Source organism: Rhyacophila brunnea, unplaced genomic scaffold (genome assembly GCF_057557595.1).
Source record: "Rhyacophila brunnea isolate RB1 unplaced genomic scaffold, BYU_Rbru_1.0 scaffold_16, whole genome shotgun sequence".
NCBI lineage: Eukaryota > Metazoa > Arthropoda > Insecta > Trichoptera > Rhyacophilidae > Rhyacophila > Rhyacophila brunnea.
Genome location: NW_028232816.1, coordinates 2,043,419 through 2,064,571, shown reverse-complemented (window position 1 = coordinate 2,064,571; position 21,153 = coordinate 2,043,419). Strand labels below are relative to the sequence as shown.

At 35.5% G+C, this 21,153-nt stretch overlaps 1 protein-coding gene and 1 long non-coding RNA gene across 2 annotated transcripts; both read left to right on the top strand.

Moving 5' to 3' along the window:
* The first annotated feature begins 761 nt into the window (after positions 1-761).
* On the top strand, positions 762-9,296 carry LOC147074166 (uncharacterized). The gene is made up of 4 exons (XR_015070270.1): positions 762-984; positions 1,389-1,538; positions 4,849-4,974; positions 7,439-9,296. It is a non-coding gene; the product is annotated as an uncharacterized LOC147074166 (long non-coding RNA).
* A 3,303-nt stretch (positions 9,297-12,599) lies between these two features.
* LOC147074165 (uncharacterized) lies at positions 12,600-20,213 on the top strand. Its single transcript, XM_085943797.1, has 5 exons — positions 12,600-12,835; positions 13,811-13,957; positions 15,137-15,241; positions 16,260-16,412; positions 18,073-20,213. The coding sequence occupies exons 1-5, from the start codon at positions 12,680-12,682 to the stop codon at positions 19,408-19,410; spliced, it is 1,899 nt and encodes a 632-aa protein (XP_085799923.1). The 5' UTR covers positions 12,600-12,679; the 3' UTR covers positions 19,411-20,213.
* The last annotated feature ends 940 nt before the right edge of the window (positions 20,214-21,153 follow it).

Genomic DNA, 21,153 nt, shown 5'->3' with positions numbered 1-21,153 from the left:
GAAAAAAAGTCGCCAGAAATGACCCGGGGTGTCCGCTCCAAGATGTGGGGTCCATGATAGAATCCATTTATCAATGAACGAATATGAATTTGGATTGATTACTATTAAATTGATTGTGCTAATAAATAAGCACATTCGTCAAAAATTAATGTAATATAAGTAGTAAAACCTAGTTATTTTTTTTCATTTTTGTATTCGTAAGTAGGTACATTGTTTTTTTAAAACGGTGTCTGTATTATTTAATGAAATAAGGGGGGGAGTCGCCTAGATTAGATTAGGGAGGCGTAGTAACATAAAGTTTGGAAACCACTGACTTAACATTTGAATTTTGTCTAAGAAAACAAGACGTTAATTACCCCACGTTTAATTTTTTGAAAATGCAGAAAATTATTGGTCACTCAACGCGTACTATATTTTTGGCCGAAATACTATAATTTTGAAGGCACTATACTATAATTCCACTTTCAAAATATGGCAACACTGTGCTCAGGCGTCTAAGCGTGTCGGTGATCACACTATTATAATATTACGAGGGTAATAAAATGAGACATATTATTATTAGAAATTATTAGTTTCCTTTATAATTTATTATTGTTTCCAATTCAATTTACTATTCAACAAGCGGGATGCCTTGAATTTGATTTTTAGAATAATACGGTTGCAACTATTTTTCTATAATCTAAGGTTGCAACATTCTCCATAGGTACTTTTTGTCTATGGTAATACGAAAAGTATATTTGTCTATGGTAATACGAAAGTATATTAGTCTATGGTAATACGGGTGCGTATCTATCTGTCACTGTAATCCCAAAGATATTTCCAGGTTAAAGACGAAACATGGACATCAAACGTGAACCAGAAGACTTCGAACCTGACACGGAAGAGCAGTATTTGTTTGAAGTGCCTATTAATCACATAAACAGCCCTGAACCCGTTACCGAAATAAAGCAAGAGAACGCCGACTATGCCGGCAGCATTTTTGAGGTTAGTTTTTTTGAACCCTTTTCATTTTACTGATTAAATACGGGGGTTATACGACAATACGATGTATGTTAAGACAGTACTCCAGTTAAACGGCAAATAATTTTCAACTGTAGGTGCGACGAAATTTTGTACTCGCTGGGAATCGGAGAGCGAACGTAGAGCTGTGGTCACGTCAATTTGTTTCGTAATGGCGACGGGGGTATTAATTAGTATTTTCAGGTCCCGTCGGGTTTTTCTAGTAGGCATATATTTGATATGTTTTCAAATTATGTATGTTCAATATAAAGAATGATACATTCTCAAATTTTGTTATTAGAAGCATGGGAGAGATCTACGATTGGCTAGAATATCGCGTACCTACAGTAACATCATATATTTAATTGTAATTACATGTATTGTTTCAGAGCAATCCACCAGTTATCACAAATGTGCGATCGGAGATTGATTTTCCGTCAATTAGCATGAAGGAAGAGTTTCTTGAAGACACTTCTCCATTCAACTATGTCGATCCTCAACCCGGATGCTCGAATACAAAATGGAGACCAGCTAGTCAGGTAGTATTGTTTTTATTATTAAAATTTTAAACACTAAACAACGAAATATCGTTGTTCATAATAACAACAAAACATGCTAACAACGATCGCTGTTAACGTCATAATGCTTGAAATAGTAAATTATTTTGGGAATGGATATTTATTTTGTTCGTTTTGCGGGTAGGTACCTACATAGTTATAAAACTCTTCTTATTCGTGCACTCATGGCTGAGGATCGTGACCACATTTGAATTTCATTGTGGCCCCAGTCAGCTCTTTCACTTGGTCGCTCCAGCGCGCAGACGCTCTTCCTCTGCTTCGCCTTCCCTGGAGGCCACCCAAAACTATCAGTCTCTCCAGGTTGTCCGTCCGCGCCTGATATTAAAACATCTTAAATCGTTAAAAAAGCAAAAAAAATATCCATCTTTGTCGTACCCTCATGACTGAAGTGACCACCTTTGAATTTCGCCATTCTTTTAGCGACCAAGACCTTTAACCCCTTTTGATCTTCCGCTTCTCTCAGGATTGATTAAATGGTGCTTACAGTCATATTATTCACTTGGTCGCTCCAGCGCGCCGTCACCCAAAACCACCAGTCTGGACAATATGTCCAAAAAACTGCAGAATGCGTCTCAAACATAAATTATCGAGAGCCGTTCCTTTGTCTGCAGTCTCTGGCTGATTGACTGGTTCGTCCTGTGCTGTCCAATAAATACGGAGCATTCCGCCTAACTCCACATCTCAATTGCCTTCCGCTCCTTTGCCTTCAGGGTCCATGGCTCGACACCGTTTTAAAATATGGAGAACACTAATGTTTGCACAACCATCTATGTAAAATTATCTAGCTGAAACATTCTAAAATGGGTTGTGCTAGGGTTAATTTTATTAGTCTCCCGCATGTAACATCTCGACGTCGCACACTCAATAAAAATGTAGGGTGATTACAAATAATACCATTTTATTTTTGCCAAGAATAATTAAAGCTCAGTGGCGAAGGGTGGAGATAAGCTGTTAATATCCGCCGTACATATTGCACACGAAACTTTGTCGGTCATACGTTTTTGTTTTCATTGAAATAATACAACAATTTACAAATGGTGTAGGTTAGTTTTTAAAATTCAATTAAACCTTGCGAAAACCAAGCCATATTAGACAATGGTCAAAAAATCCTCGTCTATCTATAAAATATCTAAAATTATGCAATTAAATGATACGTAACTTTGGATATTTTATAGACAGAATAATATTTTATATCTTTTATAGTTTGGTTTAGACAGGGCTTAATGAATTTAAAAAATGAACCAACAATATGTGTAATATGTATTCTTAATTCAACGAAAACGAATAGGTAGGAATGAAAAAGTGTGCACAATTTTGTATTATCACCCAAAATATACCAATACTATTATGGTTTGGTTTAGGCAGGGCTTAATTGATTTTTAAAATCTAACCTACACCATCTGTAAATTGTAGTCTTAGTTCAATAAATATAAATACGTATGACTAAGAAAATTTGATGTGCACTATTTTTGTGAGGATCTTAACAGCCTACCTCCACCCTTCGCCACTGTATAAAGCTAGTAGCAGCATTTCTCTTCGGGGATTTGAAAATCAGTATAGCAGCTGAGCTAAATGTTATAACTTCGATATGTTAGTTCAATCTTTATGGCTTCTATCGATTGCAGACATCAGACACAGGAGTAATAAAATTAATGAAATTCCGCAATTAGAAGCTTATAGATATCCGTGAGAATATTTTTAACACATTCCAATTAATCGAAAGGTAGTAGACGGTTAGATGAACTTCGTTCGCCAATCTTCCATATGCAATGGTACACAAAGAAGAAAAAATAGTGCAATATAATTTTATTAGCGTTTTTATTTACTTTAACGTATTTAAAAAAAGTTAAAATGGTTAGCATAAGGTTATCCAAAAGTCATAAAACATAATTGTTTGATAAATAATTGCTTGTATTAGATTTGTGATTGTAGGAATAAAGGAACCCGGGAACTTACATGATGTAGGTGGCAGGTACTCTGAGCACCGGCTTAGCTCTTAAGGCTGGTTCGGACTAGTCGAGTAAATTAGTCGAGTGGCGAGTAATTTAGTAACTAAACATGTATGAACAGACAAATTTAGTCAAGTAATTTAGCAAAATCATTTAGTTGAGTTGATCCATTTTGTTCTTATTTTTCTGTCGAGTAGCGACCCCCACTACCTCTCATTAAATACCAAACAAGCAACGAGTCTTTTAGTCAAGTTTATTAGTTGTTGTCGAATTTCTCCCTCCAATTCTTCTAATATATTATGAAGTTAATAAATTATTTGTTTTTTTAATTATAAAAATTTCAATAAGTACAATAATGTTATGTTCTTAAATCTTGTGAATTTTTCGTTGAATAAAAAAAATAGTTCACTTTTAATTTTTGCTTTATTACATTGTAAGGTACTTTGCTCATTTTGACACGTCACTTACTAATGTACTGTGTTCGGACATTTTTCAGTTAGGTACTTATTCATTTAGTGGTAACTACATCACTTGCCACCTGACAAAATTACTCGACCAGCCCGAATCGGCCTTTAGGCGTCGTCGAGAGCTCAACCCATTAACGGTTTATATTTCGTTTGTATTATCTGTATGATGCTAATCTTACATAGTCTGTAGGTGGAGGAATGAATATTGATGCTCGCTGCTTCAGTGTTGTGAAGTCACTAAATTATCCATTGTAGAGCAGGCCTATAATAACATATCACTTAACATCTAAAAAGAGTTAATAGTGATAAATATATCACATTTATTACTTTACGTATTCTGGCGGGTAATCATCTAAATAAGTGAACCGTCTGAAATGTCAAAAATGCTTTCTTTTAACAGCCCCTCGACTGTGTTAATTTGTAGAGCGAGACAGTATGTCAATTTTCCATATGTATTGAGAATCGAGGAGCAAGATTCGACTGTTTTAAAATATGATTACGTCACGGCCGCTGTCGTAATTTATAGTTCCTCGTGAGTTGTCAAATATCCAGTGGCTAGTACCAGCTAGAAATAACATAATATTGGTTTTACGCATTCGTAATGACATGACTAAGAAAATTGTAGATAATGATGTTATGTCTGACGTGTCAATATAAAAATTTTGCGTTTGGCCGTCTCCGCTTGGGTTCGGGTGTATCTGTTAGCACGAACATACCTGAATTTAACCGACATGTCTACCAACGTAAATTTATATATCCACAGGACAAATAGAACAAGGAACTTTAAGTGGGATTTAGAGATGATTGAAACAGTAATTTAACCATAAATTATTACCCGCTGTATTAATTTTTCAGAACTCTGCGACGGAGCCAGTCAACATTAAATCTGAGGTCGTTTATAAAAAAGACGAGTTTCCAACGAGCTCAACCAATTATGACGATACTCAACCTGGTTGTTCAGAATGGACGCCAGATGATCAGGTAGATTCAATTCTATTATTATATAATAATAATGCAATTGGAGGGGTATAATGTGATAATATATGTCTCTTCATCCCCTTTTTTAGGTCAAGAAACCCAATTAAATTTAATTATATAATGTCAAAAAGTTTATTAAAGCGCCAATCTCAGGTAAAAGATCTTTGTATAATTTTTGACTATTCGTTATCCTTTCACTCGCATATAACTTCTACAGCTCTATGTGTTAAAACTGGATACACATGTTGCATTTGCATCTGGAATGATGTTAAAATACACTCCATATACATATTTATTTTTCAAGAATCCGGCTGAAACTAATTCCAACAATTGATATAAATCTTCTAGCATGGATTTTGTATTAATGTTGAACGGATATCTTAACCATTCATTTTTTTTTTGTTTATTTGTATATTTTTTATTTCTGTTTTTAATCGAAAAAAGTAAGCTGCTTGTTACACCTAGCGCAGTCAAAGCCCGGTGCAACGCGTACCCCCACCAAACGATTCCCGTCCTCCAGGGGGTATGCGTACCACACTCTGGGAAACACTGTAAACCAACAAGAACCGTGTTTTATTTAGACATTAATTTTATCACAGTACTATAAGACCCAATGTGGTTGGACGGGTCTTTAAATATACAACCATTTATATTTCCGATACAATATTTCACGGTGAAGTTTGATACGGCGAACTGCATACGTACAAATCTCCGGAGTCAGTCTAACTTTGCTTAATATACTTGACATTTTAAAGGACCTTCCTATATTGCATTAAAGATCAATAAACAGAAGCATCATGGGTAATCGTCAGCCTATGGAGTCTGCTAAAGCTCAAATTACATAGGCAGATTGGGTCTGGCCCGATCGTCTGCCACGACTGTCAAACTATATTCTCTGTGGTTTTCAAGAATCGTGAGCGATCGGGACAAAAGTGGAAAATTTTCTATTATTCCGTCGTGAGATCCATTAATTAGCAAGCGAATATTGCCGAAAACGTACAAAAATAGCTGAATACGCGCACGCTCGCGAGCCACGCAAATGGTCGTTCATTCTATTGCGATATTTCAACAACTACAAGCTGGCAAAATCTCAAAAAAATATAATATGGACTAGCGCTGAAGACACGATCCTCGTCAATTAATACATGCCAATTGAAATATAGCCATACTCGTTACAATTAGTCTTAATCGATTGGTTTGGAGATTCTAGCTCGCCCAGTTATTCATGATGTAAATTAACATTAAGTATACAAAAATTTCTATAAATGTCAAACAGCCGCGCAAATTTTAACAGATGCTCGCTAGGTTTGACAGCTCAGTTTTTTTGACGTAAAATTGCGCGGAAATATGTTCAGTGTAGCCACCGATCTAAGAAATATCTAGTTTTCGGTCAACCTATATTTTTAATAACAGCAACATTATGTTTATTTTAAACCAATCAAAAGCAAAAACCAACGCGATTGAATCGTTGCGTGTAATAATTGAAAATAATGTTGAAACCTTGGCGACGACGGTTGTTGGATCGGGTTGGGTCTACGCGTCTGCCAATGTAATTAAGCATTAATATATCAGCATAAGCAGAAGTATCATTCTATATAAATCGTTTTTATCTATCCGGGTTTGCATTCCGCCATCTTCAGACTTTCTTTCAAATATGCTTAGCAATACCTCGAAGAAAGGCGGATTATGAAGATTCTTCGGATCAGGTAGTTTAAAGTCATCGTTTTGTTGGTGTGTGTGTGTGTGAGAGAGAGAGGCATGGATGACTTAATATCGCATTATAAGAACACAGAATTATAATTTGTTAACGCTGCGCAGAGTTGGATTTATTATAAAAATGGAAAAACATTATCGTTATTACAATATTTTATTTTCTTTTATTTTGTTAACTGTCAATTCATGGTGGAACTGCATTGTATTGTTGTTTAATTTAATAAAACGCATTTTCTTTTGTAGTACTTATTCCACTTTTAATCAATAAATTAGGACCGGTTTCGTCCGCCTCAGACGGACATTTTCAACTAAATACATTTTTTTTAAAACAAGATTTATCAAACGAAATTCAAAGCGACAGAAATAATATAGGTCAGTAACCTTAAAAGCAGGTAGTTTTTGTTATGTTCTTGAAAGGCGTATCGTAAAAAAATGCTTTTAGTAATATTTATTTGCGCGGTCGATTGTTGCGATTTTATATTAGATTTTTGACATGGAATTTTTGAGTAATTTTTTTGGGAAAGGTATATTAAATTTGGTAATAATATATATTGCAATGGTTTGAACTTATTATTTTATCGTATTTGTTGTTGGTTCACAGCTGAAAATGTTGCTATTGTGAATCTCAAAGATGCGCGCAGCTAGAACGTTACAACGATTTTATTATTTTCATTCGCAGTGATTATAAAAGAATAAAATAAGTATTCAATATGTCTAATCAATAATGCAATAGGTGTTTAAAATCTTTTTGCAGAATTCTGCTCAGCGATGGTCTACAGGGCGCAAGTGTGTGAGTCCACTGCCTATCGTGAATTTAAATACCTTTTATAAAGAAGGTGGCCTTTCAGAATGTGCATCCAAAGAACTCCATGAAACGATGACTCTGCATCCAGAGATCACCATAGATGACCAGTCCATCAAAGAAAAATTGCAGAAACCCTATCTGCGAAAGGTGGCTCAAAAGTCTAAAGGTTATAAAACACATAAAGCGATGAATTCCGGTGTTCTCAATATCAACAGAAATAAACCTCAAGTTGATAAATCGCACAAATGCGATGTTTGCTCATTTACGTGCTCAAAATCCAGTAATCTGAATAAACATAAAATGAATCATACTGGTGAAAAGCCATTTCATTGCGATGTTTGCTCATTCAAGTGCTCGTCATTAGGTAGTATCAAAAGACATAAAATGACACATACTGGTGAAAAACCATTTCATTGTGATGTTTGCTCATATAAGTGCTCGCTATTCGCCAATCTCAATAAACATAAAATGATACATACGGGTGAAAGACCATTTCATTGCAAAGTATGCTCATATATGTGCACGTCATCCGACATTCTCAAAAGACATCAAAGGAAACATACTGGTGAAAAACCATTTCATTGCGATGTTTGCCCATATAAGTGCTCGCTATCCGTCAATCTCAAATTGCATAAAATGAGACATACTGGTGAAAAACCATTTCATTGCGAGGTTTGCCCATATAAATGCTCGTCATCCGACAGTCTCAAAATGCATAAATTAACACACACAGGTGAAAAACCATACACTTGCGACGTGTGCTTAAAAAAATTCACGCAGTTAGGTCATCTAAATATGCATAAAAGGACGCATACTGGTGAAAAACCATTTCATTGCGATGTTTGCTCATATAAGTGCTCGTCATTAAGTAGACTCAAAAGACATAAAAGGACACATACTGGTGAAAAACAATTTCATTGCGATGATTGCTCATACGATTTCTCATCTTTAAGTAGTCTCAAAAGACATAAAAGAACACATACTGGTGAAAAACCATTTCATTGCAATGTTTGCTCATATAAGTGCTCGTCATCCGACAGTCTCAAAAGACATAAAATGACACATACTGGTGAAAGACCATTTCATTGCGATGTTTGCTCGTTTAAAGGCTTATCATTGAGTAGTCTCAACGTACATAAAAGGACACATACTGGTGAAAAACCATTTCATTGCAATGTCTGCTCATATAAGTGCTCGACATCCGGTAATCTCAAATCGCACAAAATGACACATACTGGTGAAAAACCATTTCAATGCGATATTTGCTCACATAAATGCTCTTCATCCGGTCTTTTAAAAACGCATAAAAAGACACACACGGGTGATAAACCACACACTTGCGATGTGTGCCCAAAAAAATTCTCGCAGTTAGTTAATCTAAAAATGCATAAAAAAACACATACCTATTGATATAAAATTGAAGTAATTGAAGTAATTCGATGTGTATTCATCTAATATCTCGCGACCTGGCAGCTTACAAATTGAGTAAAAGAAATTGAGTGTAATGATGAAAAATCATATGATTGTTGTGTGTGCCTAAGAAAATACCTTATAAGTGATAACGTATACTTTAATGTAATTTTCATGCGTTTGTTTAAGACAATATTACATAAAAAAGTATAATATTACCTATTATGTTGCATGATGATATTATCTTGTGAGAGTTTTTAACACACACACAGTACGTTATAAAATTGGACATAGTTATGCAGAAAGTAGCCAGTCTACGAAAATAAAAAAATGAGATATGATATAAATCAGATGCGAGAAAGTTTTCTCTACGTTCTGCTGAAAATAGCCAAGCCGCAAAAAAATATTCTTGAAATAATATACTATTTACAATTTTTATTTTACATACATTTTTAATATCATGTTGTTGCCAAAGTGCCATTATCTCAGCTCGATATTATTGTGGACTGGCTACATTCCGCATAACTACGTTCAATTATGCGCAATTACTTAGTATAGTATCGCGAATTAAAGTCAGGTTCAACAAATCTTCTCACATTATCACACATTTTAGCATGGTTTCCAAGATGATTTCTCTATAAGTATTTACCAATGATTCACTCTGGCAATGAAACTTATCTTCCGCTCCGGTTTTACTCCGCTGGGGGGTAGGTACGATTAAAATTTATATAATTACATTTATGAGGTACTTTAAACTTGAGATAAAGTTAGAGTAACCAAATTAAATATTCATAATTTTCCAGAAAAGCCGGGAAATAAACTGCTTTTCTGTAATTGGTCCAAGGATCTGGCTCTGGGTCTGATGGAGGAGGTAGAAAAACTGCCCCATTGGTCCACTTTTCGCGTGTGAACATGCCCCGAAAAGTCATGTACGACCTTTTCCTATCTTTTTCTGTATTTTAAGTTAATAAAATCCATATTTCAATGTAGTTGAACCCTTACGCGTAGACATATTTTCTTAATCAAAATTATGAACGATTCTTTAGATAATCGATAAAAACATAAATTTAGAGGGGGGGAATTTTGCATCTGTGACGTCAATTTTAGGGGAGACCCCTTCTGAAGGGTATAAAAAGACGAGTTTTTCTATACAAAGTCAGTCGTCGATGTTCAATACTAGAGTTAAGTTCTCTGAACCTGTGTAGCTGCCGAGCAAAAACACAGAGTAAAATCTCGCGTTGTTAAAAATTATCGGGAAGTTTTTCAAGTGAAAATAACGTCGCGTTATATTCGTGACCTCATCACGAATCGTGACGTGGGTATTAACGCGTCGACGGAAAATATTCGTAAACAAACAGATACGTCATTAAGGCCATGCATTAGTTGAGGCACGGTCTAAAAAGATCGTTGCTAGGCGATGCGCGGATTGCGGGTGGCGGGTGAAAATGACACCTGTCAAACGAAATATTATTTGTCATATATATCCAACACACGTCCATTTTATGTTTTGTTTATTGTTCTATTAGTAACAAAAATAATATATTCATTGACATGTTTTCTTTTTAAAGTAAATGGGTAACGTTTTTAGTCATATTTACACGATTTTAGAATTAATTGACCCGTCGCCATCACGCAGCAAAGTGACGTGTTCCTGGGTCAACATTCTCTCACTGAATGGCAGCGAGTCCAAAATTTCGTCGCGCGTACAGTTGAAAATTATTTGGCGTTTCACTGATGCGTCACCTTAAGTATCGCGTCATAAATACTTCGCGAATCTTCTATAAATGTAACATGGTTTCCCAAACTTTATAGTCGGCGACTCATTAATATATAAGTGTGCAGCTATATATAGCAATTAGTTTTTATATAATAAATTAATTAAATAAGTTTATAAAATAATTATAATATTTATTTAAAGTTAAAATATAATGTTAAATTGTTTATAAATGTCAACTATAATAAATTGATCTATGGAAAGATAATTTAATAAATATTTGAAGCTGAGCTTGAGTTTTATTTTTAAATAATTTATTCTACTATCTTTTTCATGGAGAAATAATCCGATATAAAAACTAAGTGACAGTCGATCAGCTGTTTTTGACATTTCAAGTATATGGTTAAGAAATAAAATAAAATTGGAGGTTAATAAAATATTTAAAGATCTTGGCGTCAACCTATTACTAGGTGGCGATTCTTTTTGGACAATTAAATAAATAATATTGTTACAGTGTGCTTAATAGTGTCGAACAGAACTTTAGTTGACTACTCCTTCCTACTTAGGGCTGAGCTAGCATAAGCAAAGGTTCTCAAACTGGTCTAAGGGCTGGGCCGGTTGAGGGTATAATGCCTTTGTGGTAATACCAGGACCGAGGTAACGTCAATGGCTATATCGTCATTATTTTTTTAATATTATAAATAATTACTAACCGTGCTCTGGGGGGAATAGGGACCAGTGGTGCAAGGGGCGCTGGCACCCTCCAAACATAAAAATTATTAAAATGATTTTAAGCATTGAAATTGAAAGGCAATAAACAGATATATCTTGGGCTTAGACAAATAAAAACACGGCAATAAAAATAATTAAATTTGTATTCTTTATTCTATTCTCCAATTTTATTCTCCAGCACCTTTTTTAGAAAAAATCCTAAGATTTAAAATTCTAACACAAAAATTTCGAAATACTAATGTCGGTTTTTTTTAGAAACCCAATCCCTAATGGAACTGTCAAAAAATTATCGGTGTCCACCCAAATTCCGGAGTGGTGTAGGTCATGAATGTGGAGGGCTGACAGGGCTCTAGCCTGGGGGCCCGGCGTGCCGGGTTGACCAGATAAGTGAGATAAACACACAAGTAGATAGGTACCCTTAATTTGAACTAAAACACAACTTGAATAACGTTAATGCAGTGTTTTACACTGTTTTTAATCGTAGAAGTAGGTAGATGGCCCGTTTTAGAATGTGGGGACCATGGTGTAGGTACGAACGAGGTATAAACGAAAAATTAGGCTGTGTTGTGTTGAGTAGGTTTGTATTTAAGTTAAATGCAATAGGTAATATTTTTTTGTCCATTTTCAATTAATATTTTGGAACCTCAATAAAAAAAACCAAAAACGACGATAAACATTCGGCGAAAAGAACGACTACACCAACTACTAACTAACAGTCGGTGGTGGTGTAAATCAAAAGAACATTTTATTCAGTGGAATTCGGCATAAATAATGTAACTCTCTAGACCAAGCGGGTAGTACAACCGATATTATTTGAGTAATGTTTTAGCATACTAGGCGCACATGTCCAGCATGGTCGCTATTTGTCACTTCCAATCCGCATGTCGCTGATGACACGCTCAACGGTTACCGCCACTATGCCGTCAATTAAAAAAAAAACTAGGTGAAACTGTAAAAATATTCCGCCGTGTATAATTGTGAAAATATATAAAAATAATAATTATAAGAAGAAGAAAGAACCTATGGGACTAATTTATATTCTCCTCCTTGCCCCCCCCCCCCTCCCCAATATTAAATCCTGAGTGCGCCACTGATAGGGACTACGGGGGGCGTAGAGACGTAATCGATACCTTAATTTCAAAGTGGTACAAACTGAGTATGACTCGGTTATTTTGTTATCGGGAGTTTATTTTTTGTATATTGCCATATCTGTTTTGATATGGCAACACAGGTTAACGATAAATCGGGTCTAAACTTGAAACGAATGTCAAACGCACGTCACGGTTGTTACGTTCTGTGTGGCACGATAAACTCGAAGACCGATAGTTAATTGTATGCAAAAAATGGATATTAAACGCGAACGAGAAGACTCCGAACCTGTTGCAGAAGTGGAGCAATGGTTTGAGGTACCTGTGAATCATGATCCAAACAGCCAGCTGCTTACCTACATAAAGCAAGAGGACACCGAAGAGGCTGGATACACTTTTGAGGTTAGTTTTTCATAGCGGGATTGTTGTACGTAGTAGTATTGTTTGTTTTAAGATGCGTCGTCTGGCGTAATTAACAATGTAGGTATGTATTTTGTATAATAAAAACCGCGTGCAAATTTTGACAAAGTTCCGAGCGGCCTATATAACCTTTATAATCCCAGTTAATTTTGCTGCTAACAGTGTATCTGTACTTTTAACTATGAGTTTTCGTAACAATTGATACCACACCTAATATTGATATTGTTATTGATATCATTGCCCACAAACAAGGCATTTATTTCCATAAAATAAAGTCAGCTGCTGTAAACATGGGACTCCGGATAAATGAAACTTATCAAAATACATTCCTGTTCTCGACAGTGCAACAAATGATAATAAAAGCTTTGTTATTGGCGGCGATGATTTTGAAACTTTGTCCGCTGTCACAAATACTAATAACACAAACGATGAAATAAATCACCGGATCATTTTATTACAACGTTTTTATTAGGTCGTATTCTTATTTGTCCGGTGGTTGTTTATCCAGTACAAATCTTGCAATCGATTTTTAACTAACTTCCCGACTAGCTAGACATTTGAAACTTTTAGAATATATCAGAGCACGATGCCAATGCATTCTTTTAAATACTGTTAGCCATCTTTAAGTAGAATTGAATTCATTTTCAGTTAATTCTGTTTTCACAAGTTTCGTCCAATTATATTCATAATATTTAGTTTTATATCAAATTAATTTATACTATTGACATTGACAATTCACATATTATCGTAGATTAGTACTTATTATTTGCAATAATTATGCTTGTTGTCAATATATTTTTAAATACTTATTCTTATTAGATAACGACAAACAACATGTCCATATTGCAGAGTGTAAGAGCTGAGAACCCTCGAGTGTGTGGTCGAGGTTCACACGTATTGTCAGTCGTCCTAAAAATATTCTCTATTTTATAACATAGGTTGTATTTTGTTTTTCAGAATATTGTTTCAGACCTGACATCGATAACATTGAAAAGAAATACTCAGCTAATTGACATCAAGACTGAGTCTATTGAAGACGTAAAATCCCCATACAATTATGAAGATCAGCAACAGGGTTGTTCTTATTCAGAGCATGTTCATCGGGTAAGTATGTACTTTTATTTTAAATACTGATCGTGTAAAACTGTAAGTGATGGAATGAACTGACAAGACTCGAATATATTATAAATAATCAGTAATACCAATGAAGATAAAATCTTCGAATTCTAATTTCTTTCTTTCAAATCAAAATCAAATCAAATTTATATATTTTACATATAATGAACATAACTAATTACAATTTCAAAGCGTTCACATAAAATAAATGTTAACAATTTTTAAAATAAAAATACATAAAGATGTGACTTAATAATACAATAAGTTATAAAATAAGAAACAAAATAAGAAAAGAAATAAAATAAAGCAACAAAAATAAAATTAGATGGAAGCACACAGGTGAACTATCGATAGATCCTATCTTAAAAACCTAGGAAACAACGTCCACCTTAATTCACCCTCACGTAAGTGGAATATATCAACATCCGAAGCGATTTAAATAAACATGCTTATTGCCCTCCCAATTGGCATCACTAATGGCAGGTTAGTTCTGCACCTTGGGAGAACAAACAACGGATGCCCTTGATTCCTAGGGTAATTATCACAGACACACAAGCCAACACCACCAAGATTGGCAGAGTTCACATTTACGCCGCGTATAAGTCTGAAAAATATGTAGCTAAATAAAGATCCCTTCTAAATTTTAAGCTACAGTAGACCATGTCTGATCCTAATAGGGTCATAATGTGCCTCAGTATAAATAGTATAACTGCTCAAGTCCAACCGTTGTATATCCCATTGATTTACCAACTGTCTTGATTATACAACATGAATAAATGAAAGTTGATGTTTTATTAATAAAAGAAAATGAACAGCTTGACCACCGTTGAACGTCTCAGTACGTAAATATTTTGTTTGCTATAGTTTTTAACTGCCATGCTTGTGGCCATTCTGAATCCCATGTACAATGGACGTACCTATCCTTCAGTTGATACTTTTTCCATGCAACATGCAGTACTTTTACTTTATGCGGTAGCTGCAGGCGAAATAAAGGTCCATTCTAGAACAATCTCCTACCAGATTTTCCATTACCGTTGCACCATTACGGTGCACCTATAGTCTAAGGGTGCACCCTCATCAAATAACCGTTTGTTTTAGTTTCAAATTTAGTTATAAATTATTGTTGGTTCAGAAGGCCATTAAAAAAAATCTGATATTAATTTTCAGGGAGTTGATTTCAAAGAGGAGTATGTTGAAGACACAATAAGCCAAAGCATTCATGAGGATCCAAAACCCGGTTTCTCTCATCTGGAATGCACACCAGTAAATCAGGTAGGTACACAATATTCAAAGAAACTTGAACAATACATGTACCTACTTATATGGAGAAGTTTATGTGAGAGGGTTTGTTTCAACTTTGAAACCACACATTCGGAGCAACTGAGTAATATGAAATAATAATCTTTATTTTTACATGAGATATCTGCACATAATATGTAGATGAAACCAGTATCAGGAAATAAAAACTAGAATTGCGATCGCAAGGAGCGCCTTTCTCAAAATGAGACGCCTCCTTAGCAATCGAGATCTTAACCTTAGTCTGAGACCGCGTATGGTACGTTGTTATGTTCTCTCAATTCTTTTCTATTGTATGGAAGTATGGACGCTAAACCAAGAGATGTTACGGAGACTTGAAGCTTTCGAGATGTGGCTATATAGACGCATCCTCAAAATTCCTTGGACTGACGAGTGTTAAATGTTGAAGTTCACAATCGAATGGGGAAGGACCGAGAAATTTTACGTATTATCAAAGGAAACAACAGTACCTCGGCCACATTATGAGAGGACAAAAATACAGCATTCCCCAACTTGTTATTCAAGAAAAGATCAATGGGAAGCGTAGCAGATTTCCGTACCGTATTTCGTGGCTTAAGAACCTCCGTGATTGGTACTAGTGCAGCTCCACTGAACTGTTCCGGGTAGCAGACGATAAAGATAAGATCGCCTTGATGGTGGCCGACCGCCGCTAGGGGATGGCACAATAAGAAGAAGAATATGTAGATATGGTTACCTCCACAATCGTGAAAGTTTATGAAATAATTGTCAATATGTCACGGGTACTATGTCATCATTATGGATGACACACTGTTTTTCTTATTGGCTTAAGAAAACGCAGGTGTGCGAGGGTAAAATCACACCTCACATATTCATTTTCAATTATTGATTCACTATGTTACATAAAAAGTTATCTACAGTTAAACCTTCTAGGCCTAAAATTAAACACTATATTATATCCCCATAAAAATACAATCATGATATTTTTATTTATATACTCGATGTATTTTTTTAGATCCCGTCAAAATACCCAACTAATATAAAACTGGAGACTGATGTCGAGCCGGTTGACTCGGAAAATGAGATTGTTCAAGAGAATGTACGCCAACGCGATTATGAGAACAATGAACCTAGTTACTCCTATTCCGAATGCAATCTAGTAAATCAGGTACCTATATACTATTAATATTATAGGTATCGTATGTTTCTATTTACGGGTAGGTTTTCAAAGTAAATGAAGTTTTCAAAGGTCACATAATAGCGTTAAAGGATGATATTAGGTGCGAGCAAAGAAATGCGTGCCTATATGTAACTGTTATTTATTACGTTAGTTGTTCACTGTTGAAGAATGAAAACAATAGAAACTGTGCAATTTTCATTAAAAACTGACTCATTTCTATCGGGTGTGATTGACAGTGTATAGTAACATGGTGTGTAAAAATCCCACCTCCGCACCCGTTATATATACGCAGCCACGTCGATGCGCGGCCGCCTAACATAATCCTTACATATGCCAGATCAAAAAATTTAAGCCCTCATTTTGTCCCGAGCAGAGCCGCACGGGACTGGTGAGGAAGTGTATAGTTACAGTGAATTTAGCTCATACATCTTCACTTTTCATGCAACATTCGCCACTGTCCCCTCAAGCTTGTAATATGGAATTTGTGACTACAGCCACGGGAACAGCCTGTATAATATACAGGCTGTTCCCATGCATGTAGTCACAAATTCCATTTATGAGGAACACCGCTCTTTTGGTATATCATACCTAAACCGATATTAGCATGTGCCTTAAGAAATATCTTGTTTTTTTAATTTTTAAACCTATATGTAAGTCATTGTTATTCTGAAAACCCTTCCACAAACAAATTGCATACTAATTTTCAGGAAGTTGATTTTAACTACGATTATCTTCCTGACAAAAAACCCCGAAGCAAAAATTAGAATCCTCAACCCGGATGCTCTGATTTATAATGCATACTAAATCAATTACTTTTCCAATATTCTTTGAATTTTTCACAATTACCATGCCTTGCACTCAAGAAGAAGTACTAGCCTGCTGCTTAAAAATATGTAGGTAGTCAGCGAATATACAAAGGATTAGGATTCTTTGATCAAAATAGATGGAAGACATGTGTTTTATTGTGAATCCCCATTAGCGGGTCTATTTTATACACAAGCCTGCTTTGTATAAAATAGACCAAATTTTGGCAGTTCAGAAATTAACTTATTGTAATTGTTACAATACGTGTTAATAATTGGATACTTTCCTACCCCATTTAGCTGCCGTACCGGACCGAAACCAGCCTTGTGTATAGAATAGACCCATTGGTCAAATGAATACATGTAGCCAGATTCCGTGTTAGTGCTATCTTGAGGTCTTACTCATATCCTGCCTAGTGTAACATACATTATTATATAGTGTTGGGAACATAAACAATCGTCTGAAATTACAATATTTAGGATCCATGGATGGGAGACATGTGTTTTATTATGAATCCCCATTAGGTCAAGTGAATACATGTAGCCAGATTCCGTGTAAGTGCTACCTAGAGGACTTACGCATACCATACCTAGTGTATCATACATTTTTATGTAGTGTTGGGAACATAAACAATCGTCTGAAATTACATATTTAGGATCCATGTGTATTGAAATAAACAACTGATATAACTTATCAACATACCCCTTCTTTCTCTATATTCTAGCCTCCCTGTATGTCAAGTTTTTTACATCAATCTTTATGGTGTGTGATATTTTAAATTATATTCTCTGATATACCTATGTCATATGCCTTTATATTAATGCGATACTTCACGTTCTTATAGTTAATTCCTGCATCCACTGCCATGGCACATTTCACTGGTCTCAGATTGTCAGAGAAAATCACACAACTACAGGAGCCATTCGATGAAATACAGATTGACTCTCAAGACATTAAAAAAGAATTTGGCGTATATGACACGATTACTAATATAGTCAGTTGCACTGCTAAACGTAAGCGTACACAATCTAACGTTGCAGAACCCAAATTATTAGTAGCCGTTATAAAGTTAGAAAAAAAATCGTTTTATAACGAAAATTTTGCATGCAGTTTTTGTTTTAATTTTTTTGCATCGTTATCTCTATTGAAGCTTCACAAAGCGTGTCATAAAAAATCAATAGCGGATGAAATGGAAAATTTCGAAAGCATTCGATATGATGTCAAGAATCCAAATATAATAAACCATTCTGATAAAAAGCCATTTCAATGCGACCAATGTGACTACTCAAGTAAACGATCTAATAACATGAAATTCCACAAAATGACTCATTCTGGTGAGAAGCCATTTAAATGTGCGCAATGTAATTACTCTTGTATCCAATCTCAAAATATGAAAATGCATAATATGACTCATTCTGGTGAAAAGCGTTTTAAATGTGGCCAATGTAATTATTCATCTATTACATCTGGTCAGATGAAAATGCACAAAATGACTCATTCTGGTGAAAAGCCATTTAAATGTGACCAATGCACTTACTCCTCTATAACATCTGGTGATTTAAAAATACACAAAATGACTCATTCTGGTGAAAAGCCAATTAAATGTGACCAATGTAATTATTCATCTAAAACATCTAGTAATATGAGATTACACAAAATGAGCCATACTGGTGAAAGAGCATTTCAATGTGACAAGTGTGAGTATACATCGCAAATATCGAGGGAAATGAAATTACACAAAATGACGCATACTGGTGAAAAAACATTTAAATGTGATCAATGTGAATACTCGTGTATACAATCTGGTAACATGAAAACACACAAAATGACTCATTCTGGTGAGAAGCCATTTAATTGTGACCAATGTGATTACTCTTGTATAACATCAGGTGCTTTAAAAAAACACAAAATGACTCACTCTGGTGAAAAGCCATTTAAATGTGACCAGTGTAAATACTCATGTATCCGATTTAGTGATATGAAAAAACACAAAATGACTCATTCTGGTGAAAAGCCAATAAAATGTGATCAATGTAATTACGCATGTATCCGATCTAGTTACATGAAAAAACACAAAATGACTCATTCCGGTGAAAAGCCATTTAAATGTGATCAATGTGATTACTCTTGCATATATTCTAGCAGCCTGAAAAGACACAAGATGTCGCATTCTGGTGGGTGAAAAGCAATTTTAATGTGATCATTGCAATTATTCATGTGCACGACCTGATACGTATAAAAGTGAGATTGTATAAAATGACTCATTCTGGTGAATTACTGTTAAAATTTATTTTATAAGATTACTTGTGTATTCAATCTTAACCTAAAAATTCCCGTAATTTCACATTCTGCCGAAAAGAATTTTTAGGTTGTCGAATATTATAACTTATGTTTACAATATTTCATTTTTAATTATCTCTGATACTTGTAACGAGAAACCCGTAGAGAATGATTAAATCGTTCTCTACTGGCAACATTGACGTAACGTACAAACATCACTGGCCGCGACCTACGACGGCCGTGTCGGATAGGTGGGGGGAGACGCGGAGCAGCGGGCGGAAGCAAAGCGATTCCCTTTCTTCACGCCCTCTCTACTTTCTGCCGTGGTGCCGAGCTGACGTGCCCCGGGCGCTGCCCGCATGGGCGAGCAGGCGTCTCGTGACCCGGGCACGCGACCATTGTGAAAAGTGTTTTCGGTATAAGTTACTGGTCATGTGAAACCCGAAGATGTTGAAGTTGTGATGGTCAAACCAAGGACGAGGACTCGATTAGCTCCGTTATGCCGCTGCATACGGATGCACGTAAATATGTGTCAAATGTTGTCTATATTCCTATCATGTTTTCTTAAAATTTAATTTAATAGCTGGCGACGTAGATGTGCATGAGACGATCTCCGTCCCATTTATCTTTCCCCATGACTAATTGTAAACCATCGCTGTATTATTATTTTTCCATTAAATGTTGTATCTTACAGCGACCTAACTTAATAAATCATCTTTTAATTAATTACCTAGAGTTCCCGTTAAACACATGGACTTTTGCAGCTGTTTCCCTCACAAAGAAAAGCTTGCTGGCGTCCATCCCGGTGGGATGGAGGTCGCACAAAGCTTTGGTGAGACATGCAATCCTCATTCCAGACTCCATAAGAGCTTGGGAGTCCACGCAAGGGGAGACAATTCCCGGCGTGGGTTTCACTGCTTTGAATAGTCCACCTCACTGAGAAAGATCACCTCATGCTCTACACCGAAAGGTGGCAATAAAGGCAGGTGGATGTGAGAGCGTGGTCGGCAGGCGCACCATCTCTGTTATAAGTCCGGCGTTAGTGCAGGCGGTATCCATCTTTTAGCCTCATACAATATATAGAAGTATCTGACATTTAGTTTTCTATTTATTATACATTCTAGCAACTTTCAGTTGTGTAATGTTACATACTTTTGTACATAATACGGTGGCTTGAAATCACTGAATTCAAAAATGACACACTCTGGTGAAAAACTTCTTAATTGTTTTGTCACATCCATAACATCAGGTTATTTCAAATGACTACAAAAGAACATTGATAAGCCCTTTCCATCGTACGATGCAGTGTGTTAGACTCTTTCTACATTTAAGAAATTTGACATTTTACAGCCTATTTAAAAATAAATGATCATTTAAAATGGATAACCATGATTTTTAATACATTGTGATCATCGATTTACACATTTTTTTGTGTACATCACATGCAATTTACACGTCATCGTCCATCAAGAACCGTACATTCTAATCCGATTAAGGCTTGTCGCGTTCCGCATTAGTAAAAACGGCCGCTACAATATGTCATCATCATTGAACATCTCGACTCTGCTATAAGGTTTTCTCGAGAGGTGACCTACTTCGGGGTCGTTCTGGACGAGAAGCAGACCTTTTTGAAGCATGCTAAAGT